This window comes from Phodopus roborovskii, unplaced genomic scaffold (genome assembly GCF_943737965.1).
Source record: "Phodopus roborovskii unplaced genomic scaffold, PHOROB, whole genome shotgun sequence".
In the NCBI taxonomy this organism is placed as follows: Eukaryota; Metazoa; Chordata; class Mammalia; order Rodentia; family Cricetidae; genus Phodopus; species Phodopus roborovskii.
Window position 1 is genome coordinate 11637932 of NW_026125281.1, and position 27241 is coordinate 11665172.

The window sequence follows — 27241 nt, forward strand, 5'->3', positions numbered from 1 at the left end:
AGGACACTGGCAAATTTGACAACAGATGAAAAACTAAGAGGCAAATGGAAACTGAACCAAAACCAAACACTTGGGAGAGTTGCCATATGCATTAGACTGCCACACATCCAGTTTAGTCTACTCCCACACTTTACTATGTTTCGAACAGGCTATGACCTAGCATTCATGTTTGCCTTGCTTTCTTTTTGTGTGTTAGGATTTTATTTTATTGAAACTTATGGGTTTATATGACTTCCAGACTTTGAAATTATTATTAAACACTGCTAGCAGCATATACTGACGCACAAATCTTGTTAAGATTTTATGAAGTATATACAGTATGTAGGTCAAATAAAACACGATGGATCTCCTGAATACCTTGCCCCTTCACAGTCCTGACTTAACCCAAATCACCTTCAAAGGTGACTACACTACTGTCCTAACTTGCAATCACTTGTAAGTTACACTTTTAAAAATTATGCAATTAAAATTATACAGATAAAGACCCTTCTCATTTCTTACACTCTAAATTACATAACATCTATGTTATAACACATGGAATCGACTTCATGCTTGATGCTATCACACAGTAACTCTCTTATAAATTATTCATGAATAATGATGCTTTGTGCACACCTATGTAATGCCTTTCCTGGTGCATATGTGTCCCTGTTCAGTGTGTCACAGGTCATAAATACACTCAGCATCAATGACTAACAACAGTTTTCAACTGTCCTAAAAGGAATACCAAAGAACAAATTTAAATAAACCAGGTGTAAAATTATATGGGCCATTATAAAATGTTGAGAAATATTTAAAAAATTTTTTTTTTATTGAAAAGGTTATGACACTTAATTCTCCCCCATCCAAGTTCATCTCAGGTTTAACATAATCCAAATTAAATTCCATCTAAATTTTGCAGTAATAGACATAACTTTAAAATTTATATAGACATGGAAAGGGCCGAGAAGGGATAAATTCTTGGAGAAGAAGGGATAGATTTGTGACAGCTATCAGGCTACAGTGGGCAAAACAATACAAAATTGGTACCAGGATAAACAAGCAGACCAATGGAACAGACAGAACTACGAATTGTAACAGCTAAAAACCAGATCTGTTCATATGAGAATGCAAGATACATGCTGGTCTTGCAGATCAGTATGTGTTGTTGGGTACAGGGTTTCAATAAACTGCATAGAAAAAAATGACATATTACATACAAGAGCAAATTCCTGTGGATTCTAGGCATAAACGGAGTTGCAAACAACAACTTTTGTTTTATTTCTGCTGTTTCTGAGATGATCATGCTATGTTGTCCAAGCTGGCTTTGAACTCACAATCCTCCCACCTACTCCAGCGAAAGGGAGGGGCAGTGGGAGGGGAAGGGGTAGGGGGAGAGGGGAGGGGGAGGGAGAGAGAAAGAGGGAGAGATAGAGGACAAGGAGAGGGAGGGAGGGAGGGGGGGAGAGGGAGGGAGAGGGAGAGGGAGAGGGAGAGGGAGAGGGAGAGATTGTTTTGTCCAGGGTTGATTGGCACTAGCTCCTTGACTTCTCTTAGCATTTATGTTTTAATGGCAGACCACCTGTAACATTCTGATAAGCAGTAACTACCTAGAGTAGGACCCATTTCTAACTGCTGCTGGCACCAGCCCATGCCCAGCCTGTAACAAGTGATCACTATGTATCTGGTGAACAAAACAAACACAAACAGTAGTGTGCTCAGTTTCTGCTCTCACAGCAACTCAGATCCCCAAAGCGACAAATATAAGGAAACATAATTAAATACACACATTCGTGTTTACCACAGATTTTTAAACTGCAAAAGAGAATAAATACATATGGTGATTCTGATACATTTGCCTGTGACACTTTTCCTGCAACCTGACCTTCTCAGCATGGATGGACACTGTCAAATTCTGTGACGGGTCTGACGCCGCGGACTTCTACCTCTATGATTCACAGGAATGCTTGCTTCATTCAGTCTTCCTAGCCCCCCCCCCCCTTTAAAAGGCTACTCTTGACAAGCCAGCCGCCTGGCCTCATTTCAGCACAGGCCCATTACTATTAATGTTTACCTGAGTGTACTTTTAACAGACTATTTACCCCCGGAAGCTGTCAGCACCACTAAGTCAGTTTTCTCAACAAAGCCCTGACACACATTTGGGACACACTAAGTGCTCAATAAATGCCCACTGAGCAAATGCACGTCATCTTAGAATTGCAGCATACACCTTGTCTCCTTAAGAATTCTGCCAAGACCTGGCAGAGAAGGAATATTAACTCTATATCTTGCAAACAAAAAAAGCCCGATGACTCACACATGGAAATCAGAAACTCATTAAGTGATTAATCACAGAATGGGAACATTAAAAATAAAAACTCTTACCTTGCCAAAGCTGCCCTTTCCAATAACTTTTAAAAAATCAAAGTCAGTTGGTTTAGCACTGAAAGAAATTAACAACAGCAAAAAAAGTGAGTCTTCTAGAAATTAAGATATAAACGTTTATAAACATTTCTTGTACCTCATTAAGTTAACAAATTAATTTGGGGGACAAAATCCAGGGCAGGATTTCCTGAGCTTTTATACTAGTATACTGTTTTTGTTAAGAGCAATAGGATCTCCTTCCCAACTAAATTAAGTATCTAACAGGTACTTAAATACTATTCTAAGAGGGGAAAAAATGGAGATAAGCCTTTATATGCACTCTAATATATAAACACAGATATATCTTACAGAGCAGTTTCTTTCTAAGACAAGTATATTCATCACAAACCTAACCACTGTTACTTGTGAAGAAACTTGACTAGGTAAGTTCAAGTAGTATTTGGTACTGGGTAATTCTGAAAAACAAGGTCCTAGTTGCCAGCACCTAGGAGAGATGCCAAGAAAGCTTTCTGGAGGAGAGCGGTCTCCAGTGTCTCACATCTGAGTCCCTTGTTATATGAAAGAGTTCTCCGGATGGCGATGAAGAGAAGCCAGGATCAAAACACTAAAGAGAACATTGCCTTTTTATTGATTTTAGCCTAGCAGATAAAAATAGCACTGGCTCTAAATGCATATGGTAGCAGGTAGGATGTTGTGGCTGGGAGTGTTTCCTTCCAGACATGAATTCTCAAGTAGCACTAAATGGATCCCTTCATTTACTTGAAATGTCAATTAACAAAATCAACTAACCACCAACAATCACAAACCAGGCTGATTAACTCAGCAGGTACAGGAGCTTGCCACTAAGACTGATGACTTGAATTTGATCCTAGGGAACCACGTGGTATAAGCAAAGAACTTACAAGCTGTCCTTAGACCTCCACACACTCCATGGCACGTGCGTGTACACACACACACACACACACACACACACACACACACACACACAGTAAGAAAATAAATGAAATATAAAAAGGTTTAAAGTCTGTTCATACACATTTAACCTAACGCTAGGTCTTGGTTAAATAGTAAAATAAAGATTAACAAGAATGCATTCATGAAATAAAGGCAAATGGCACACATTTTCTCTTACATGCATAATTTAGATTTGAATTCACAGATTCTCTCTCACACAGAGAGAATGCAAAAGCAGAAAGACTATGGAGGAGGAGGCAGAGATCTAAAGGTAGGGGAAAGGTGAACGAAAGAGCAATAGAGGAAATGAAGACTAAGTTTTCTTCCATGTGTTGAACCAAGGTTTATCAATATGTACACAAACACATACACATGACATAAAATCAGAAGGACTATTTGACAGAGGAAGGGACCCAATAAGGAGATGGAGGAAGTAGGTGTGTTATGTTGGGGGGACAAGTATGAACACATCATAATGCTATATACATCAAAATGTTCTAAGAACCCATTATTTTATAAGTTAACTAAAAATGAGATAAGGATACATTAAAATACTTCACTGAATATAGGTGTATTTCTTCTACAAACCCCTGTTCTTTGGACTATTTTGTTCTTTATTGAAATGATGTTTTAAACTAAAGAACGCAAATGTGAGCATGGGAATACATCAAATCCTTCCAGGAGTGAACAGGCCCAGGTCCCACCTAACTGACTGACAGCACACATTCCTTTCACAGTATTCCCGGTACCAGTCTGCTCAACGTTAGGGGTGGTAGCAAAAAAATGCTCACACCTCAACTCCCTCTTCCGGCCAGGAGCCCAGCCTCCTGCAGTTCTCTGCAGGGCCTTCCACGGCTGGACCTGCCCATCTCCCTGACTTTTGCAGGCTCTTGTCAGCTCCCTCCTATTCAGCTCATGGAGTTCACCAAAGACTGATCCAGTCCAACGGTCAATTTTCAACCTTTAGCTTACTCGCCCCATTGGCCACACTGGCAGTGTTAAAATGTCTTCCCCTTGACACATTTTTCTTCCCTTGACTTCAAGACACCACGTTCTTGGCCCTCCCACCTCAGCTTCCACTGAAGCGCGTCCCTCATGCCATGATGCTGAAAGGCCCTTGGACCCAATTCTTGGATCATTTCTCCTGTCTATATTCTCTCTCCTCAAACTGTTGGGAGTCGTCTGGAGTACTCTATACCGAATGTTCTAGGCATTTGTTTTTAAGGAATTGTCGGAGATGATAAGGGACAACTTTGCTTTCAATCAACATTTATCAGACCGTTCTCCAAAATGTTCCCCTTAATGCTCAAATGATAAGCTCATGTGGGGACCTAGAAAAACAAAGTCTAATACCTTTAACATGCTAACGTCCATCGTGACTCCTCTGGGACAAGCTAGCTGACAACCAGGGCACAACCCTGAGAAGAACATCAATCAATTGGGTCCGCGAGGGTACTTTTCCCTACCGCCCTCCCCCCCATGATACCCAGTAGGACCACAGTCCCATAAATAACAGTCAGCTCATCTTCCTTACACAAAAATAAAACGAGAGAAGTAACAATGGTGAAACAGGCTCCAACAACCAACCTGCCATTTTTAAAGAGGCTCAGTGAGTAAAGGTGCTTGCCACCAAATCTGACAAAGAGGGTTCTATCTCCAGAACCCACATGGTAGAAGGAAAATCAACTCCCAGACTTCCATCCACGTTCCGTGGCATGTGAGACACACACACACACACACACACACACACACACACACAGAGAGAGAGAGAGAGCGAGAGAGAGAGAGAGAGCTGAAGCATGTAACAGCACTGTATTCATTGAAACTATTGACACACTCTTCAGGCCTCCAGAAGGCTCCACATAAAGGCACACTCTCAAAAAAGAACTTCTCAAAAGTAGAAATAAAGTAAACCTACTGAGGATTTCCAGTTGGTCCCAGGTTGATGTTCTGTGAGGTAGAATGTGGCTATTTAGTGAGAGAAAAACAGTATACTCATTAGTGTCAAACATTAGCAGCCATTGGATGCTTTGACATAAAACGATGTAAGTACCACAGACAGTAACAGATGTTAAAGAAGTCTAAAGTCCTAATTCTTGAAATATAATCAATATAAGCAGTCGATTTTATCATGATAACTTTTGAGAGCTGTTGCGAGGAAAAAGACAAGCCAGAAACGACACTCAAGAGTTAGAAAATGAATAAAGTCAACAGACAAAGCTGGAGACAAACACAGAAACACGCTTTACTATGAGGAATCATTTTTACATTTAAATACTGGTTACTATGCCTGATTGTTTTTCAAGAATTAAAGAAAAATTTAGAGCCAGGATGATGGAATGGTGCCTATGAGTATAGATATTCTTGAGTGAGGGTGGAGGCTGGAGATTGACTGTACCTTCTTCTGCCACTCCCTATTTTATATTTTAAAGACGGTCTCTCTGAGCCCGGAGCATTTCAGTCAGAACGGCTGGCCCGTGAGCACTGGGTTCGGTCTCACCCTGGGTGCTGGAGCTTTGCTACCATAACTCAACTCTCCTCTGGGTACCAGGGATCCAAACTCAGGTACACCCACTGGCAAGTTGATTTCTCTCAGCCCCTGGTAGAATTATCTCTAAATACAACAGGACTTTCTCTGATCCTAGAAGTAAATAGCTCCAAAATTGTAGACCCAGTAAAATTAAAGACCAGGATCAACTTAGCAGCAAATCCTTAATCACCTACTACATCACAAGCAATTTAACTCCAAAACATCTTAGTTCAGTCATAGCTTGAACTCAACTGACTATTCCCCGAGTTGGGTTTAGTGACCCTGTGACAGGAGAAATCTGTTTGCTCTCAAGGTACAAGGATCAAAGGGGTCCTCTGACACAACCCTAATAAGTAACCTACATGACACCTCGATATGAAAAACTCACACAGTACACTTTCAATTCCCAGAGGAGAGAAATACATGAATCGTAATAGTGTAACTCAAGGCTAGTCAATCTGTAATAACCTGGTTCACGGAATGAGATTTGCTATGGTTTCATTTGACATTTGATTAAACTCTTAGGATTAAATAATATTGTTTTACAGAATCTGACAACTCTAAAATAAATTCATATGCTGATCCTCTTAGCCTATGTTCTTTTCACTGACAAACTTCCTTTAAAAGGATTTTTCTTACACAGGTAATATGCATTAAACAAATGGACAATTTATTTCCTAGTTTATAATAATACATAGCTAACATTTACTACTTGGCAATGATTTTTCTAGAGGAGCATGTCCCTGAAAGAGTGACAATTAGTCAAATGTAAAATAGACAGTATTTCATTGTCCCTATTGTTGAGATGATATCCAATTATTGTATTGACAGAAAAGTAAAATTTATTGACAACTAATTGAGATTCTGTTTCTTGATTTCCCTTGAATGAAGGGAGTGATGGGGCACTGGGCTGATGGCTCAGTGGTTAAGAGCACTGGCTGCTCTTCCAGAGGACCCGGGTTTATTTCCCAGCATCCACAGGGCAGCTCACAATCATCTCTAACTTTAGTTCCAGGGGATCTGACACCATTTTGGACTCTGTAGGCTCCGCACACATGTGGTACACAGACATGCGTACAGGCAAACCGCTCATATGTATATATAAAAAAAATAGTCTTTCAAATGAGTAAACAAAATAAAATAAGGGGTCTTAGGTCTGGTGAGATGACTCAGTGAGTAAAGATGCTTGCTGCCAAACCTGACAACCTGAGTCTGATCCCCAGGACTCATGGGGCAGAAGGAGAGAACCCTCTTCCCAAAGTCATACATGCCATGGTACATATCCCACCCCAAATTTCCTTCCAGTCACCTTTCCTAAAAATAAACTAAAGGGGTTTAGTTCTAGACACCTACAAGGACTCTTCTAGCTATGAACTTCAATTGCTTAGTTAAAAGTCCTTAGTAACTAGGCTGGCGAGATAGCTAAGCAGGGCAGGAAAAGGCACTCGCCACCAAGCCTGATGAACTGAGTTTGATTCCCCGGAGACCCATTTGGTGGAAGGAGAGACTCAACTCCCACAAGCTGACCTCTGACCTCCACACTTGTTCTACTTAGTCTCAACATTAAGAGTAACCTGTATCACACTTTTCACTATGAAAACATAAATTTCTACACATTTTGTAAGAGACTGGGGGCTGGGGAGATGAACCAGTAGTTAAAGCACTTGCCATGCAAGCAAGAGGACCAGAGTCTGGATCCACAGAACCTGCATACATGTCAGGTGGCCATGGTGGCTTGCCTGTAATTCCAGCCTCGACAGTGGAGATGGGGATCCCCACGGCAAGCTGCCAGCAAGACAGCAAGATTAGCCATGTTGCTGAGGTATAGGTCAGACCCTGTTTCATGATAAGAGCACTGTAGAAGATTCCCAGCATCAAGCGTGGGCCTCCACACACCTGTACCTCCACACACATGAATCATCCACACACAGCACACACATACACACGAGAAGAAACAGGGCAGGGATAGTCAGTGAAGCTGTTTCTAGGTATTCCGCAGTGTAGAAAGAGTAGCGTGGATATGGATACTTTGTTCTGAATCAATGCTGGTCTTAGGTAAGACTGCTGCTCTGCGGTTGCTAGCCTGCTAAGACGCTCAGCGCCCCTGCTACCTTTGGAGTATTTCTTTCATCCTCATCTTCAGATGGATCCGACTGATGTCTGGGGCTGTCCATTTGAAGGAACGCTCTGACATCTGGACTGAAAACAAAGATTACTGTATTACTTTGACAGCATGTGTGCAGCCCGTCTCCCTTTAAAAAGGAAACGGAAACAGAAACCAGCATGTTAGCATCTGTAGCAAGGAAACTCCAAGATGCATCATCCCTTGTTGCAACAAGAATAAAGAAGTTGCGCTTTTAAAAGGAGGGAATGCAATGGGAGAGCGGGAGAAGATACAGAGGGTGCACGGACGAGTAATCCAAACCGAAACTGATTCTGAGATGAACATCACATTCATTGACTAGCCCTGAGAGTTGCGAGATGAGATGAATAAACCCTTTGTCCTTGACTTGTTTTGTATCATAGCGTTCTGTCACAGCAACGGAAACCCAGCTACGACGTCATACAAGTGCAAAACGAAGGGCGAGTATGAGCTGCAGGCAAGGCACTAGGAAAAGGGCTCTAGGAAAAGTGCACACGTGGTAACATTTCACAAAAAATACAGACCCTTCCTGAGGTTTAATCAAGACTCTTGGGTTTGGTTTCACTGTCCCTTTAGAAGAAATCGGAAGTACTTACTGGTTATAAAGCTCTGGATACCTGACCAGGTTCTGAATGAACTCATTCAGTCCCGCTCTTCTTTGTTTGATAAAATCTGGAAGAGAGACGCACACCAGCAGTCAGTCCTATTTCTGTCAGCCCACCAACTACCACGAAACATTTATGAAGAACACACACGCGCAAGCGGTGAACTGTGGTTAGGAAGCGAGTCCTTAACTGGCGTATGCTACTGCGGGAGGAATAAAGCTTGAATACCCAAGATCTGCACATGCAACCTGAACTCGGACAAGGGCTTACAAAGCTTCAGCAACCCACAGCCTCTCAGTCAGAGGCCAGGGAGTAGAGTCAATGGCCACAGTCCTTACGTTTCTAGGAGGCGAGTGCCTTGACACTAGAAGTTGCCTCTTACTGGAGAACCATTTGTTATCTACCCTTAGCGCATCGTATACGCATCTTAGCAGAGAAGCAGACAATGCACCATGGACAAAACAGGTGCAGCAGCAGTGCATGCCTGTGGCTGAGGCAGGGGGATCACTGGTTGGAGGCCAGTCTGGGCTACATAGCAAGATTCATCTCAAAAGAACAAAAAAGTTCTGAACAATTAAAGTCTTCAATGAACCCTCCACCCACGTCTCCAGATTTCACCCAGAGCTCAGCAGTCAGCCCATGAAGCTTTTGCTTACCTGGGTCAAAATTATCACCGAATATTCTCTTGGCAGGAATCTTCAGAGCCATGGCAGGAAACTGTTTCTTCAACTGAATATAAAAACAGCATTCTGTGAGCTGATTTCTAAATCTACTTATATCTACACAATACAATGTGATCTTAAGGAAAATTTATAAGGTATATTTTAAGTATGACACAACATACAATACTAATATACATGAATACAATGCCACAGATTGACTAATCATCCTATTTCGTCCCGTAAATCGTTTAGTATTTATGCGGCATTGAGCAGGTTACTTAGCATCCCTGTGCCAGGGTTCGTTTTTTTCATGTCTGTAAAATGGGTTGGCTAACTGAGCATCCTGTTGTGCAGTTAAAGAAGGTAAAGTTGTTAAGCACTTAGATTGGAAATGGTACTTAGGTTCTGCAGGAGCTACTCACCTTTTACCTCAACAAACATGCTTGTCGTGGTCTACAGCAACAGCTTTTCAGAGAACTCAAAGTGCATTCATTTTGCTATCAACACTCTCAACTCCAGCTTTCTTGTTTTTAATACCTAATATATTTCTTTACTAGATTTGTTTGAGGGAAGACTGACCTTTATTGGAGGGTCATTTGCTATCCTGAACATTTACTGTATACAGAAAGAAATTAAACAAGGGGCAGTCAGGATGTTAGCTTGCAAGAGAAAACCCACACATATACAAAGTACAGACCTAACTGGCAACTGACAGGAAATACAAAGAATAAAAGAATGTACTAAGTATTGCATGCTACAGGCAGCAAATCCCAGACTGAAAGAGGGAAAATCAAATGGTACCCCCTAAAACAAACACACAAATTATAAAGACACATAGCAGACTTATCAGCTGGTCACATAAACAGACAGGACATTCAGTACCAAGGAAGCAAAGTCCTTATCTTTAGATGTGACGGTGATACTGTGCTTTATCTTCTAGATAAAACTATATTAAAATATTTACAAGTTAAATGGCCTGTGAGGATTTGTGCCAAAATTAAAATGGGCTGGTTCATAACATGAAGCAAGCAGCCTTGTAGCACTAATTGAAGATGGTTATCACTAGTTGTTGTTTTTGATTTTTTTATTTTATTTTATTTTATTTTATTTTTGTGACAGGGTTTTTCTATGCAACAGCCCTGGCTGTCCTGGAACTCACTCTGTATGTAGACCAGGCTGGTCTTGAACTCACAGAGATCCACCTGCCTCTGCCTCCTAAGTTCTGGGATCAAAGGCGTGTGCCACCAATGCCCGGCAGTATTTTATTATTATCTTGTTCATATTAATGCAATTACTAATGCCTGTTAGACAATTTCTACTAATACAAGTTAAAAAAATACAAACCATGCTGCATAAAACATATTTAGACTGACAATAAAAATATTCACAAATTGAAATTTTTATTTTTTTGTCTCTCTTTTTTTATAACGAAGGCAGGGAGTTTATGCTTTCAAACTCAGGAAACTGAGGCTCAGCCTGACTCCTATGGTTTCAAATAAAACAACTGATTGTTTATGTGCTGGCAAGAGGCAGAATCTGAAACATCCACAGAAAAGACATTTGTAAGAAGAAAAACTATCAAGTAAAAATATGAAGAAGAGAGAAATTGTGGCGAGATGGGCTGTAAAGAGAAACATCAGTTGAATTCTCATCCAGCTCCCCAAATAAGTAATTTTTTGAAAACTACTAGAAAAATTTAAAGACTAATCCCACACACTTTTCTAGAGCTGCCTAGTAATCTACTCATTATATGTACTGGGAGATCAATATCTTTTATGGCACAAGAGAACTAAGAACTTACACTTGGAGTTGGAGGCACAATTGGTTTTTGTTTACGTGTTTGTTTCCTGTAACTGAAACAAAGCTTGGGACTCGGAGCTGTTCTACTCCAGGCTTTTGCAGTGACTGAATCAAGAGGCATGGTTTGAGCATCTGAAGACTTATCAGACAGTGTCTCCCACCAAAATCTGGCCCAATGCCTTTCAATGACCTCGCATACTTTAAAAACTATGCGCAGCTGTAGGTGCTAGATTGTGAACTATTTAGTAGCTGAATTAGGAATGAAAACGCTTCAGGAATATAGATAACCAATAGTCTCTTAGATTTCGAACTCCTGGTGGACCGTTGGAAAGGCCGTTCATTTCAATGTGTTAGTACGTGAAACCCAGAACTGACAACTAAGAATGACATGGAGGACAAGTGTAATGGACACTTTGAGATCTAAGACTTGGAGTTGAAGATCTGAACCAGAATTGCCTTGATGAATACCATTATTACTTGGCACAGATATTTGTGTCTAATGTAGTCGGACACCTAACTGTCCACGAGCTCTTCTTCATCTCGTGTCTCACTGTTCATGTGGAACTGTCTTTCCACATTTCACATAAAGACTGTAAGCTAAAATGCCTTGGAAGAATCCCATTTATTTATTTATTTGTTTGTTTGTTTGTTTATTTGGCTTTGTAATATCTATAGATTTACTCAGTCAAATTAATTTCTCAGCTCCTGGGATTTTTCTCAAGTATTTAGCTTTAAATAGAAATGTAGTTCTCCAGGCAGTGGTGGTGCAAGCATTTAGTCTCTGCACCTGGGAGACAGAGGCAGGTGGATCTCTGTGAGTTCAAGACCAGCCTGGTCTGCAGAGTGAGTTCCAGGACATCCAGGGCTACATAGAGAAAGCCTGTTTCAAAAACACACCCCACACACACACCCCCAAAAAAAAAAAAAAAAAAAAAAAAAAGGAAGGAAGGAATGACATGGTCTCTTACAGTATTGTAAAGTTTGTCAAACTCTGCATATCTCCTGAAGACAAACCACTCGCTTCTGCCCACAGAGACTAGAACTTTATAAACCTGTGGAAATAACAAAAAAGAGAGATATAATTTAACCAATTTTTATTGCAAAGAAACCATTGGCCATTTAAATACATAAAAACTGTCTTTCTATTCACGAAACTGGTAACTGTTTACAGGATTCTCCAAGATAGAAAAAAAAAAAAAAAAAAAAAAACACAGTAAGTAAAGTCCACATTTCATCTTGTCAAATTTGGTTGTTGTTCTAGCAATATTACCTATTCTTTACTTTTGGATAATTTAACCCCCGCCTTTTAAACTTTATGTAAATGCCTTTGTAACAAGCTTTTTAAAAAACACACACACAAAATAGTGCAAACTATAACCCTGATTAGCTCATCACAAGGAACTCAAGAAAGGAGCATTTGACTATGTAGCCACTAAAATACAGCAACATAAGTATTTTATTCACTCCAGTAAAATACAGCACTATACTGTCATGAACTTTCTATGAGTTTCAGAGAATAACCATGGATATATATGTGTGTGATCAGTATCAGAGCTACTGAATTCTAACACTTGGCCGCTTTTGCCTCATATTTTTTTTTTCTAAGAATAAAACTTATAGACTCAACTGATGCCATTTTCTTACTTATCCATTCACCAGGGCCTTGAAATTACAAAATACCTTCAGAAGCAATGCCTGGCCCACAGTAAATACTAATCTCATTCTCCTTTTCTTCCAGACCATCTTTTACACAGTATCCTTGCAAATCCTATCCTTACATTTTCCTAATGTTATCTAACAAATGTGTCTGGTATCTTTACATGCAGCCTCATTTAATCATAAGCAACAATCCTATGAAGCAAACAGAATTATTACCCCTACTAGACGTGAGAAAATGACAGCCAAATGTTGATTTGCTTAATCAAAACACCGTAAAACTTTGACTAAAAGCTGTACCATTTCTTTCCCCCTACATACCAGAAGTGGCATTAAATCACCAGCAGGCACAGAATTAACTTTTATAATTCAGCCCAAAGGTAGCCTCAGAATACAACTGCACATTCTATAATGATTTAGGAGGATACTCTTTGAAGCAAACACACACACACACACACACACACACACACACACACCATACTCACACAAACCCACACACACACACACACACACACACACACACATTTTAACAACAACAACAAAAAGTGACTGGGTAAAACCAAAAGAAGCTTTCAAATTACAAGAATATTTTATAAGATTCTTAGTATTTTATGTGTAAGAGTGCCTCCACACATGTCTGTGTACTGTGTGCAGTGCCCTTGGAGGCTATAAAGGGCACTGGATCTTCCAGAACTGCATTGTGGATGGTTGTGAGCCACCATATTGGTGCTGGGAGTTGAACCCAGGTCCTATGGAAGAGTAGCCAGTGCTCCTAACCTCTGAGCCATCCCGCCAGCCAGGAAAGTCTTATTAAACCTACACTATCTCTATGTTAGGGTCTGGTGAAACAATACTGAGGGGAGTCCTTCCTCAAGTGACCTTGCCCTTTAGCAGGCGAGGTATCCATGACGAGACAAAATATATTAGTGGAAATGGCTATTGGGATATTGAGTAAGGCAAGCAGGACAGAAAATGAAGGGGGTAGTAGGGTGAAGTGTGAAGGTGCTATTTTGTATTTTAAGTGGCCGCATACACACAAAGCCTCCAATCAGGAAACACTCGGGCATCTGAAGGAGGAAAATGAACGGCATGACTTTCACAGGGGCTCTGGAAAGCCAGGGCCCAGCACAGCAAGTCCAGGCCGAGGCCTCCTGACTCCTTCACAGTATGTGTGGAAGTATCTGTCTGTCCTTGGAAAGAGCAAAGGACACCTGACTTAATCCACTGCCCACATTGCAGGGATGTCTGCCGAAGGTGATGAGAGGCAAAGTCCTTGAAGAACACAACAGCCCAAAGGTAAGAACAAAGAGAAAAGGAAAGAATGTATTACATACACTCTATATTTTATGCAAGACACTATAATGCTTGCTGACCTTTAAGGTGGCATTGCTAGAAATACACTTATATTAACAAGCGTGTGCTGTTTTAAGATACTGTTGTTAAAACACACATCCTCTCTCTCACACACACTGGCGCACACACTTTGCGACCTAGCGGTTAGGGGGAGACAAACAGTCAGATACGCACTCCAGTCCCTCTGTATCCAGGCAGAGACTGTGTTTAGGGAGGGGGGACGGGGCAGGCAACTGTTCTCTGTTCCACATCTAGGGCCTTGAGAGAGAGATACCATTTGGGGTTACCTCTGCAGCTCAAAAAGGCAGACAGAGTAATCGCAGTACTTAGTTTAACATTTTAGCCCTTCCCAACTCCCAGGTGACATGGATTTGAGCTGAAAGTCACTTGTCACAGGGCTCAAGTGGTAAGGACCCAGTGACCCACTCATTACAGATTGGTGGCGGTCCAAGGGGCCTGATGAGCCATATGGAGGACAGAGGCACTGTGAGAGCGGGTGCCCCTCGGAGGCCCTAGTCATGCCAACAGAGGACACTACTCCTCGCCACTCAGCAACGGCAGAGACCGGATAAATAAAACCCTGGTTAGAAGTCCAGGCTGTACCACGTCAGCCATAGGTATTTTCTACAATGGACAGTCAACAGCTAGAACATCACGGATATTTAGGGAGGACAACAGAGAGACATTTATTCAAGGAACGCTCTGAAAGTAGACGTCCTTGCTCCTGTAAACCAGAATGGAGATCCCATAACTGTGCTCAAGCACGATGACAGAGGAAGGGGCCTGAGCATCTTTACCTGGGTGAAATGAAATAAACAGAGCTAAAGTCAAACGAATTTCTTCATACCACACAGCAGCTGGGGACTCTCAGGTTAGACCAAATCAGAGAGAGAGGGCAGGAAATCTCTACACGTCCTGCCTGGAGTACTGGGACTAAGTACAGTAGTGTGTCTTGCTATACTAATAGGACAATCCTGTTCTCAGCTGGGGGGCGGAGGGAGGTGCTCTCAGGTCAAGATGACTTGGAGAGATGGCTCAACATGGGAGGCCATCATTCTAGAGGACCCAGATTTGGTTCTTAGCACCCACACAGCAGCTCATAACTTCCTGTAATTCTACTTCTAGGGGATCCTTTTTTTTTTTTTTTTTTTTTTTTTTTTTTTGGTCTCAGAGGGCATTAATCACAAGTCAGTACACAGACATAAATGCAGGCAAACTATGTATAACCTATGTATGTATTACACACACACAAAGAGAATGAAAAAACAATTGAGAAGACTGTGCAATCATGGAGACAGAGCTCTGATTACAGAACTAGGTACAGGCCGTGTTCTTCACACACCTATAATCCGAGCTCTGAGAGAAGGCAGAGACAGGTTTTCCTTTGGTAATTTGGTTTTTAGTGAACCAGGAAAACATGAGCCCCAGGTCCCAGGGCAGACCCTGCCTCAAAGGACTAGGCAGAGTGACAGGGAAGGATGCCTAAGGGTACCCGACTACTACCTCTGTCCTCTATCGGCCCATACGTGTGTGTGTGTGTGTGTGTGTGTGTGTGTGTGTGTGTGTGTACTACATGAACACATACACATGCAGATAAAGATTTTAAAGAGCTTACTTCCCAGTCATAGTCACTGGATAGCACTACAAGCGCATACTCATTGTACCTATTGTTTATAAAACCCTCCAGCAAATACTGTAGCACTAAAAAACAAAATCAGAAATCTTTTCTTCACCTTTAAGGTGGAAGAAAAAAAAAAAAGAGGAAAAACAGGGGACACATTTTTAAAATGTGGTGGGAAGTAACTAAATGCCATAACCCCCTATGAAAATTTCCAGACAGGAGTCCTTAACATGGACTCAAGGACTTCAGGAGTCTACAACACTTGACAGTGTCTATATGCATACCTCTGACAAGAGGGTGTGTGAGTTTCATAAAGCTCTCCAAACGGACAGGTAAACAGGCACAAAAAAGGACAAGTACTGTTACAGTAGTCCGAGAGGGCTTTGGGGAGGCATTCGCCGTGCCTACTCTCCAATTCCCTGCTACACACTCACCGTGAACCTCTTCTTTTTCTCTCTGTGTTCATCGGAGCTGGGGATGCTTACGCTTGGGCAGCTCTCCTTGCAGTCCATGGCACAGTCACTCTGCATTTAATGTTTTGAAGGACACAGAAACTAAATCTGAAGTTTCAAAGTCCTCAGCAGAGGGCAGATACAATCAACTACTCCAAAGTATGAAACCTCTTGATGTAATGTTCAAACTCCATCATGCAACCTTAAACAATAAGAACAAAACACAATTAGCAAACCAATTAAAAATAACATTATGGGGCCACAGAAATAGCTCAGCGGTCAAGAGAGCCGGCTGTTCTTAATACCAGTTTGGCTCTTTGGAAGACCAGAGTTCCCAGCACAAATAGCAGGGGCTCACAACTTCCTGTATATCCAGCTCCAGAGTATCTGATGCCCTCATCTGGCCTTTGAGGACAATTGTGTGTGCCATACATGCACACACACTACATAATACACACATGTATGTATGTATGTATGTATGTATGTATGTATGCTTCACCCCAGAGATGCAGGGATAGTTCAATACATAACAAGCAGTAAATGTAATCCACCATATAAACAAACCTGAAAGAAATACAAAAGAAACCCCCCCCAACATGATCATATCAGTAGATGCAGAAAAGGCCTTTGACAAAATCCACCCCCCTTCATGATAAAACTTCTGGAGAATAGGGATACAAAGGACATACTAAAACATAATAAAGGCAATCTACAGCAACCTCATAGCCGACATTAAATTAAATGGAGAGAAACTCAAAGCAATCCCACTAAAATCAGGAATAACACAAGGCTGTCCACTCTCTCCATATCTATTCAATACAGTACTTGAAGTCTCAGCAAAAGCAGTAAGACCAGGCGGATAGAAATTGGAAAGAAATAAAAGAAAGCCAGGTGGTGATGGTGCACACCTTCAATCCCAGCACTTAGGAGGCAGAGGCAGGCTGATCTCGGTGAATTCGAGGCCAGCCTGGACTACAAAGGGAGTTCCAGGACAGCCAGGGCTGTTACACAAAGAAATCCTGTCTTGAAAAACTAAAAAAAGTCAAAGTACTTTTATTTGCAGAAGACATAAAATTTCCACCAGGAAACTCCTACAGCTGATAAACACCTTTAGTGAATTGGCAGGATACAGTATTGATTTTTTTAAAAAATCAGTAGTTCTATATACAATGACATCATTGAATCCACACCCTTCACAATAGTCTCAAATAATACAAAGTATCTTAGGGTAATTCTAACCAAGCAAGTAAAAGACTTGTATGACAAGAACTTCAAGTCTTTGAAGAAAGAATCTGAAGAAGACATCAGAAGATGGAAGGCTTTCCCATGTGGGTTGCTTGTTTTTTTATGACAATGAGACATGTCTGCTCCTGTCAGCACTAATCTACTACAGAGACAACGATGGGCACTGAAGAAACTCCACATGGAGTTTACTTTCTTTGTGACAAAGGTAAGCCACTGGGCAAGAAAGTGCCCTTGTCTTGACTGCTGACAGTGTGCTGCCAAAACTCGACAAGCAGGACACCAAACAAAGTGATTTCCAAACCTTGCCAAGACAAAGCAGGACAGTCCTTCAGAAATACTGCTTCACAGAAAAGTCTGTCAGATAGTCTAGGCCCATGGGCTGAAGATGGATGTCCCAATATTGCAGAAGAACCTACTGTCCAGGCAGCCAGCTGTTCCTGTCGTTTCTCACATTTTTGAAGTCGTTTGCCTGCACGTCCTGCTTACCCAGTTAATATTATTTCCTTCTTGGGTCTGTGAGGGAGTTGAAGACGAGACAGTATAGTTATAGTTTTCATTGTTTACCAGACTCAGAAAAGTTGAGAGACATTAAAAGATAATTTGATAATGCAAATTAGAATAGAAAGTGACCTAGGTGCAACCTTTTGAACTCACCAGACAGGATAGGTACGGAGTATTTTCTCTAAATTTGTCAAATGCAAATGGACTAGACATGGTTCCTGTATTTATTGCATATACTTAATTGTATATAGTTTTTCTTATATTAGTTATACCTTTTTTATTCTAGACAAAAAAAGGAAAATGTGGTGATATTTTGTTTATGATCTAACAAATTAAGTTTGCCTGAAGAGCTGAGTGCAAAGCTAGCCACTAGTTAGCCACAGAGGTCGATGCAGTAGTGGGCGTACCTTTAATTGCAGGACTCATGCAGATGGATCTCTGTGAGCTCAAGGTCACCCTGGGCTACAGGAAAGCAAAATCAGTCTAAAAGAGTAACAGAGCTCACACCTTTGATCCAGCACCAGGGAGGTGGAGACAGGAGTGATATGGCAGGGAGGACAGAGGAGCTCACAGCTTTGCAGTCTGAGGTTTGGTGGAGACAGACGCAGTCGGATTCAATCTGAGGATTCATGGAGACAGGATTGCCCTCTCAGTCTGAGGTAGAGGTGAGAGCTAGTGGCTGGCTGCTTTGTATTTCTGATCTTCAGCTCGAACCCCGATATCTGCCTCTGGGTTTTTATTATTCATACTCTACTCCAGTGCTCATGGATAAAAAGATCAACATAGTAAAAATGGCCAATTTACCAAAAGCAACCTACAGGTTCAATGCAACCCCCATCAAACTTCCAACACAATTCTTCACAGATCTTGAAAGAACAAGTCTCAGCTTCATATGGAAACATGAAAAACCCAGGGTAGTTAAAACAACCTTTAGCAATAAAAGAATCACTGGAGGCATCACCATCCCCGATTTCAAGCTGTGCAACAGAGATACAGTAATAAGAAAAACAAAACCAAAACAAAAAACCAGCAGGGCGCTGGCATAACGATAGACATGTTCATCAATGAACTGAAGACACAGACAGAAATCCACACACCTATGGACACCTGATCTTTAATAAAATGCCAGAAATGACACTGAAAAAGAAGTCCGCACCGCCAATTAAGCTGAATGTCTGTGTGTAGAAGAATACAAATAGATCCATATTTATCACCATTCAACTACAAATGGATCAAAAAGACTGAAACATAAAACCAGATATGCTGAAGCTGATGGAAGAGAAAAGGGGGAGCAGCCTTGAATGCATTGGCACAGGGGAAGACTTAACAGAACAGACACTAAGTTTAACAGTAACAAATGGAACTTCGTGAAACAAGAAGCTTCTGCTCGGCAAAGGACACCACCATTTGGACAAAGTGGCAGCCTACAGACTGGGGAAAGGGTTTTTTGTTTTTTGTTTTTTTTTTTCTTTCAACTCCACATCCAATAGAGGACTAATACCTTAACTATACAAAGAACTCAAGAAACCAGGTATCAAAAAGAAAAATAATCCAATTTTTAAAATGGGGTACAGATCTAAACAGAGAATTCTAAAGAGGGGGGACTCAAATGGCTGAGAAACACTTAAGGAAATATTTGATATCCTTAGCCATCAGGGAAATGCAAATCAAAACTCTGAGATTCCATCTTACAACTGTCACAATGGCTAAGATCAAAAACGCAGATGGCAGTTTATGTTGGAGAGGATGTGGAGCCAGGGGAACACTCCTCCATTGCTGGTGGGAGTGCACACTTGTACAGGCACTGTGGAAATCAGTATGGTGGTTCCTTAGAAAGGTGGGAACCGGTCTACTTGAAGATTCAGCTATACCACTCCTGGGCATACCCAAAGGATGCTCCATCCTACCACAGAAACACATGCCCAATCATGTCCACCGCTACTCTACTTATAATAGCCAGAAACTGGAAACAACCTAGATGTCCCTCAACAGAAGAACGGATAAAGAAAATGTGGTACATTCACACATTGGAGTATTACTTAGTTGTGAAAATGACATCATGAAATTTGTAGGCAAATGGATGGAATTAGGAAAAAAAATCCTGCATAAGGTAACCCAGACCCAAAACCATAAATTTGGTATGTATTTGCATATGTGAATACTAACCATTAAATAAATGATTACCAATCTACAATCTATACACACAAAGAGGATAGTTATAGAGGAAGGGACTTGGGGGAGGGGGCGTGCATGGACCTTCCTGAGAAGGGGAAATGCAACAGATTTTATGGGTGGGCTGGGGGTGGGGTGGAGCTGATGGGAACAGGAGGATCAGGGAATGCTGGGAGAGGCGGCTAGAACTGAGGGGCATTTGGGGGTGGTATGGAAACCTAGTGCAGTGGACCTTTCCTAAAATATAAAGTCTCCAAATAATGAGGGAAATGGAGTCCCAGCTGGCCACCTCTTGTCACCAAACAAAGCTTCCAGTACCGGTACTGGGTTACATTCAGTTGAGTCGGGGGCCAATGGCTGCCAAAAGAGAAATGTAAACGCCAAGGCAGCCACAAACCCTCTGATCTACAGTCTTCCCGCCTGCATGGCATGCAATGGTGGCACCGACTTTATGCGTGGGAGTAACCAACCGATGTCTGATCTGACTTAAGGCTCACCCCACGAGATGGAAACCATACCCAACACTGTTTGGGTGACCAAGGAACTGAGACCAGACAGCCCAGACACTTGGGGTAAAACCAAATACTACTGGTCAAAAGCAAGCAAACAAAAAAGCATATAGTGATAAAAATGACTCCTAATAATATTCTGCTACTTTCGCAGATGAGTGCCCTGCTCGGCCACCATCACAGGGGATTCCTCCTGCAGCGCATGGGAACGATACAGACACCCACAGCCAGACATGCAGGGAGAAACTTCGGAACACACACTTCTAAATAGGACGTCTCCGTCAAGGCTCTCTCCGCAGAGCTCCGTCAAGGCTCTCTCCGCAGAGAGAACCCCGAGGAAGAGGAGGCAGGAACAGTGTGGGAACCAGAGGAGACAGCAGGGGACAAGGCCCTCTAGACCTCACATGAACTCACAGGGACTGTAGCAGCGAGCACGGGGCTGCCAAGGGTCTGCACCAGGCTCCCGGAGTTTATATTCTGAGTGAGGGAAAGAGTGGGTCTTCTCTGGGGGGCTCCTTTCCTCTCGTTCATTGTGATGGTTTTTTGTCTTACCTTATGATACTTTATTTTGTTATGTCTGGCTGTCCTAAGATAACAGCCTGTCCTTTTTTCTCATGAGGCGCAGAAAGGGAGGAGATCGGGATGGGAGAGGAGGTGAGGAGGGATGGGAAGGAGTACAGAGATACACTGATTGATAAAAGAATCCATTTTTTGGTAAAAGGGGGAAAGATGTTAAAAAACTGGGGTGCGCATTAATAAGTGATAGCCCTTCTATGGAGAGAGAAGATGGACAGTGACATGCGGTGTCACTGGGTGGGTGCAGATGGGTGACAGAGTACTAGAAATTCAAGTGGCTGGCGAGACCGTGACAAGGGCTGGGGTTACTTCCAGCTGTCCGTGAAGGTGTGCACAAAGCACGCGACTAGTTGAATCTGGCTGCTTTATAGTCTTTAATTTCCTATAGCTGCCAGCAGGTAGGACTAAGATCAGAGGCCCGAACTTAATGGTAACCGGTGAAGAGCAATGAAACGTGCAGCCTTGCAGTCTGGGATGCTAGCACCAGGGCGCTTGCTACAAACACACTCTGGGTGATGGATGCAGCAAGCATCTGAGTAACTTGAGTGAGGCTCAGAACCATGGTCTCCGATCCCACTCAACTGAACTCTGCAGCTCAATGAAGCTACCTGAACTCCCCGAGGGACATCCAGATATCCAGTGTCTCCCCGCCCCCATGAGAGCCTTTTAAGTTGTTCTTCAAGGACTTGTTCTCACTGTTCTTTATTATCACATACCCCAACTGAGCTCACAAAGAAGTTAAGACAAATTGAGAACACGCCGAATTCAATGTGAGATTAGCATGACCCGTTCGAAGGCTACAGGCAGGACTAGAGAGATGGCTCAGTGATTAAGAGCACTGACTGCCCTTCCAAATGACCCAGCTTCAATTCCCAGCACCCACATGGCGGCTCATAACTGTCTGTAACTCCAGTCCCAGGGGATCTGGCACCCTCACACAGACATACACTCAGGTAAAACCTCAATGTACATGATAGAGAGAGGGGGGAAGGGAAGGAGAGGAGAGGAGAGAAAAAGGCCACAAACATGCACAAGCATGCACTGCTGATCTTTCTCCAAGACCTTTCCCAGGAGTAGTCCTACCGCCCCCTCAGAGTGTATAGCCACTGTAGACTGCAGAAAGGGAAAAGACAAAACCCTTCCAAACGTTACTGGATACCATCTCTGAACTGACACTAATCTCTGGAGACCCAAAATGTGCTCTACTAGTCAGAATGGGGCTCCTAAAGATGGTGTAAGAGATGACATTGGCCCTCGAATCCCGGTGGGTCAAAGCAAGCACAGATTTATCCTGTGTCTATTTCCCTAGTCCTAGAATTTTATTAGGAACATATATAAGAGTAACTAACCAAATCCCGACAATGGATCCTTGTCTTGTCAAAAAAGAAAAGCTGCGACAGGAGAAAGAGTCTGTGGGAACCAGGGATGAGCAAAAGCCGCCGACCCTTAGAGCTCCTCAACAGCTACTGCCCATTTGCCTTACAACCTTCCTTAGGACTGGCCACTCCATTCTCACCCCTCACTCTCACAAAGAATACTCAGCCCCTATCCCTTGTGAGTTCAGAAATCAGCATCACTATCAGAAAGCTGATGAACCAGATGTGTTGAATCCCTATCATATTCCCACTTAAAACTGCCTGCTTACCTGGGCCAGAGCCAAAACAAGCCTTGGAACATGGCCATGGGTTGGCCAAATCTAACCAGGTGGTGCTACAAATTCCAGAGGCAACCTGAGATGAGGTTATGTTGGGATGGTGACTGTGAGGAGAGCCCCTGATGGCAAGTACGGCCCGTGACCTGGTAAATATCCTTCTAACAGCACCAGTAAAGACAACGAGATGCGGTTTGCTATCGCATGACAGAAACAGCAGTACCTATCATTCACTTTCATCCCAGAGAGCTACATTTGCAACATCATCATCATATGGTCCAGACTCTAGAGGGGCCATGATCACGCAGACTCCACAGGCCACCACACTGAACCACAACTGGGAAAGAACAGGACAAACTCTTTTGGTCACGTGGGAATAAAAATGGGAAGTTCAACAGTATGTAGCTTTTCAGATAATAATAATAACTACAACAACAACAGTAACAGGAAAGGGATGTGCCTTCACTCTGCCAGAAAGGCTGAAGACCATCCTGCTGGTGTTCTCGGGGGCAGCTGGCCTGCCCTGGTGAATGACACATGGCTCCATTGCGACTAAGTCATTAGATGTCGACTCACTGCATAAAAACGGAGCTTACTATCCACCCGTCCTCTAGTTGGCTTACTGCTCTAGCTAAGACTTTAAACACTCCATTGCGTGCTGTGGAGAGAGCGGACAGCCTTGTCATGTCCCTCAATGTGGAAGCTGAAGGATGGGAAGTCTCTGAAGCGCTGTCTGCTGCTTTTGCACTCATTAACTCGAAGCAGCCTAGTTACATGCATAAGACCTGAACAAGACCAAGCCAGTCGACACTGCAGTGTGGTGGGGTAGAACCCACGAGGCCCCACCCCTAGCTGAGGAGCTACTGATAAGGAAAAAGATCAAAGTTTCCTGTACTTTTACTGCTGCTCGAGTGTAGTTTTAGGGGATGGCTCAGCCGATGGACTCCTTGCCCATCGTGTGTGAAGTCCTGGGTTTAATCCCTCCACACATACCACTAAACTGGGCATGGTGGCGCATTCCAGTGGCAGAGATAGGAAGATCAGAGGTCACTGAGGCTAGTTTGGGCTAGAGAAACCCCAACCCCACCATTAATGCAGTTTCTAGAGCCTATTTCTTCATGGATCTTAAAGACCGGTTCAGTACAGCCTGCAAACCATAGCATATTGGAAGACAGACACTCATGAGTTGTCGGTATCCATTCTTAAATAATGAAGCAGACTGTCAGAGATTGAGAGGCTTGTAAAGGCAAGGGATGACGACTGGGAAGCTGAGTGTCTGAAGCACGGAAGAACGGGGAACTGGCATTTGAGAAACGTGATACTCAAAGGCAGGAGCTAAAAGACCCAGGAAGGTACCAAAGAAAACCCCTGGGCATATAATGCAAAATGAGAAAAGTCCTGGAAGAAGGTCGGATGGCCTCTGATATGGTGAGGACTCCCTATGAAGACACTGAGAAGGCAAACAGACTGGAAGAAATACCTGCAAAAGCTATTCAAAGAGTGCCTAAAAGGGATTTTTAATTTAGGGCTGAAGAGATGGCTCAGCCGTTAAAGGCTAGGCTCACAACCAAAACACACAATTTAAAAACGGATCAAAGACCTTAACATCCAATCCCATTAAAGATGATACATGTTGGTCAACCAGACTTGACACCAAGTTTCATGACGTCAGGACTTTAGTTTCACTTCTGGGGCCCACGTGGTTGAACTCCTACAGACTGTCCTCTGATCTCCACATACACAGTGTGGCACACAACAATCCCCCACTGCACACCCAGACAAAGATGACTTAAAACGTACAGCAAGCTCTTAAGAATGTAGCATCAGAAAGATGCAAAGTAAAGCAAGAGACCCTAGGGACAGAGCAGGGAGAGGACGCTTGCCTAGAGCACACAAGCCCCGCTACAGCAGATGGCAGAAGGGAGGAGAAGGGAAGAGGGAACAAAAAGGTACACGGCCATTAGAATGGCCAGCATCCCGAAACTGTAGACCACCGAATGCTGTGAGGGAGAGCAGGCACCCCATTCTCTGCTGGGGAGAAGAGGAGCAGCAAAGCGGCTCAGGAGAAACTAAACTAAGACATGACAGTTTAGAGCAGTTTCTGCTCTTGTAAAGGACCTGAGTTCAGTTTCCAACACCTATGCTGAGCCACTCACAACTGCCCAAAACCTCAGTCCCAGGAGCTCTGAATCCACTTCCGGCCTTGGGTGCTGCACACACATGTGCACAGACACCACACACACCACACACATACACAGACACCACACACAGCACACACACACCATACATATACACACATACACATACCACACACACGTGCAGACACCACACACACACACACACACCACATACACACACACTACACACATAAACACACACACACATATATATACACACACCACACCACACACACACATACACACACCACACACACACACACACTCAATATTTAATAGTAATAATAAAAGCCCAACCCTTTCCCCTGGCTGGCAGACTGAGGCCACACAATGCCTGGAATTAACATAAAAGACAAGACCCAGCAGCCACTTGTAAATTACTGTAAAATACATAAACCAGAAGCCTTTCTCAGAAAATCCAGGGAGCTGAAAGTCCCCAAATGGGTGGCACGGTCAGGCTGGCCAAGCACAGAGAGCTTTATCCCTGTGATAAAAACCATTCTACACATGCCTCCACAGTACAGCACCTGAGCCTTCGGGGCAGGCTAGCTCCATGACCAAGAGAAAGGACATCAGTAGAGGCTCTTGGGGGTGTGGCCCATCCAGGAGCTGAAAAACAGTAGGAAAGGACCAAGATGGAGACCAAAAGCTAACACTCTGGGGGCAGAGGGATCTGGACAGAACAGGTGGCAGCTGGTAACAAGGTGAGGGCAAAGATGCTAGATTAATAAACCGCCTCATTCAAGCAAACAAAAACAAACAAAACCTCACGGAGGAAAAAAGTCACACAACACACACAACAACCACAAACGCCTGGAAATGGATGTCAGAACAGCTTTATTCATAACTGCCCAAACTCAGAGGCAAGATATCCTTTGGTGGGTAAATAGATTAATAAACTGTGATGCAGTTAGACAATGGAATGTTCTTTAGCGCTAAAAAGGAATGAGCTCTGAAGTCAAACAGAATGGGGTGGGGGCACCATTAACACCAAGAAAAGCAAGTCTGAAAGGCCCCATGCTCTGAGCCCTCATCTGAATGAAACCCGAGTCATGGCAAGAAAAAGATTGCAAGAAAAAGAGTCAGAGCACAGGATTTTAAAAGTGTAATCTGTATGACCCTAAACGGGGGGATACAGCATTACAACTTATCCATATTCATACAAGATATACCGAGAGTGAGACCCTAATGTATCCACTCGGGGTGATTATGATGTAGTCACCAATGCTAACAGTTGGGGGAGATGGTAATAATGGGGGGGGGCAGCAGGACAGACACGTGATGGTTAGGGGCAAATGAGAAATCTCCATACTTAACCTCCTAATTGGACTCGGAAGCTCTCCCTGGACACGGGGGGGGGGGGGGACTTGAAAAATATGAGCATACTATAATTTACCTAGGAAGTTGGGGGCAGGGGAGGGATTATTCCTAAGTAGGAAACAAGTTCAATGGTTTTAAAATTCCATTAAGGCACCCTCCCAGTTAATTTATTAAAGTCTACTGTGGAAGCATACAAATCCATTTATTTACTTCCACTTCTGAGGATGCAGGCCCCAAACACATCTGAAATGTTTGCACAGAAACAAAGCCAGTCTTTGTCATATCTGTAAATTAGGTTGCCCAGCAGAGATTTTTAAAACGGGATCCTGATGAAAGATACATAGTAGCCTTCTCCCTTCCCCAGAGCTGGCAGGATAAATCAGTTCCAACCTTTCCTGTTTTCCTTGCTAACAGATCCTTCCTCCTGTGCCGGCCCCCACCCCCTCTGGCTTTCCCCTCTTCTGTAATCACAGAGCTGTCCCAATTTTTCCTAAATTTGTTATATTTTCTTAGAGGAATCTTTACTCATCCTGATTTTTGATAGGGAAAAGTGATAGAGTCGGAACTAACAATGAAAAGTATGCATCTACCAATTTGAGAAGGGTCCAAGAGCCTCAGCGGAAGCCACATGAGCTGCCTACTCCCTGAAACTCCCTGAAGCTGACTATTTTATTACGGACAGGTCGGAGGGGAACAAGGGAGGCTGCAAAGCCGCCACTGAGGGCCCTTTGTCTTCCTCACTAGAATCAGAACTGCCAGGAAAGGAAGGCTCTAAGGTTCTTCTCGGTGCACAGCCAGCACTTGATCCAGAACCCACAGGGGAACAGTGGTGGCAAGGCTGGGCCCTGTCTTTCTCCGCCTCCCAAGGTCATTGTGTCATGGGGTCCCAGTTACAACAGAGCTGCACTGTTCCTCCAAGCCTGTCCATTCTCTGCAGGTGGATGTGAACA

The 27241-nt window shown here is 43.0% G+C and overlaps 1 protein-coding gene across 1 annotated transcript in view; it reads right to left on the reverse strand.

The window, feature by feature from the left end:
• Sgk3 (serum/glucocorticoid regulated kinase family member 3) overlaps positions 1-27241 on the reverse strand; it is a 94949-nt gene that overhangs the window by 17075 nt on the left and 50633 nt on the right. The window contains exons 2-8 of the mRNA XM_051197166.1: positions 16123-16342; positions 12027-12110; positions 9253-9325; positions 8588-8663; positions 7960-8047; positions 5237-5286; positions 2365-2422 (exon numbers count right to left, since the gene is read on the reverse strand). Coding sequence (XP_051053123.1) covers positions 2365-2422; positions 5237-5286; positions 7960-8047; positions 8588-8663; positions 9253-9325; positions 12027-12110; positions 16123-16218 — 525 coding nt within the window. The 5' untranslated portion in view covers positions 16219-16342. The remainder of the gene's footprint in view (positions 1-2364; positions 2423-5236; positions 5287-7959; positions 8048-8587; positions 8664-9252; positions 9326-12026; positions 12111-16122; positions 16343-27241) is intronic.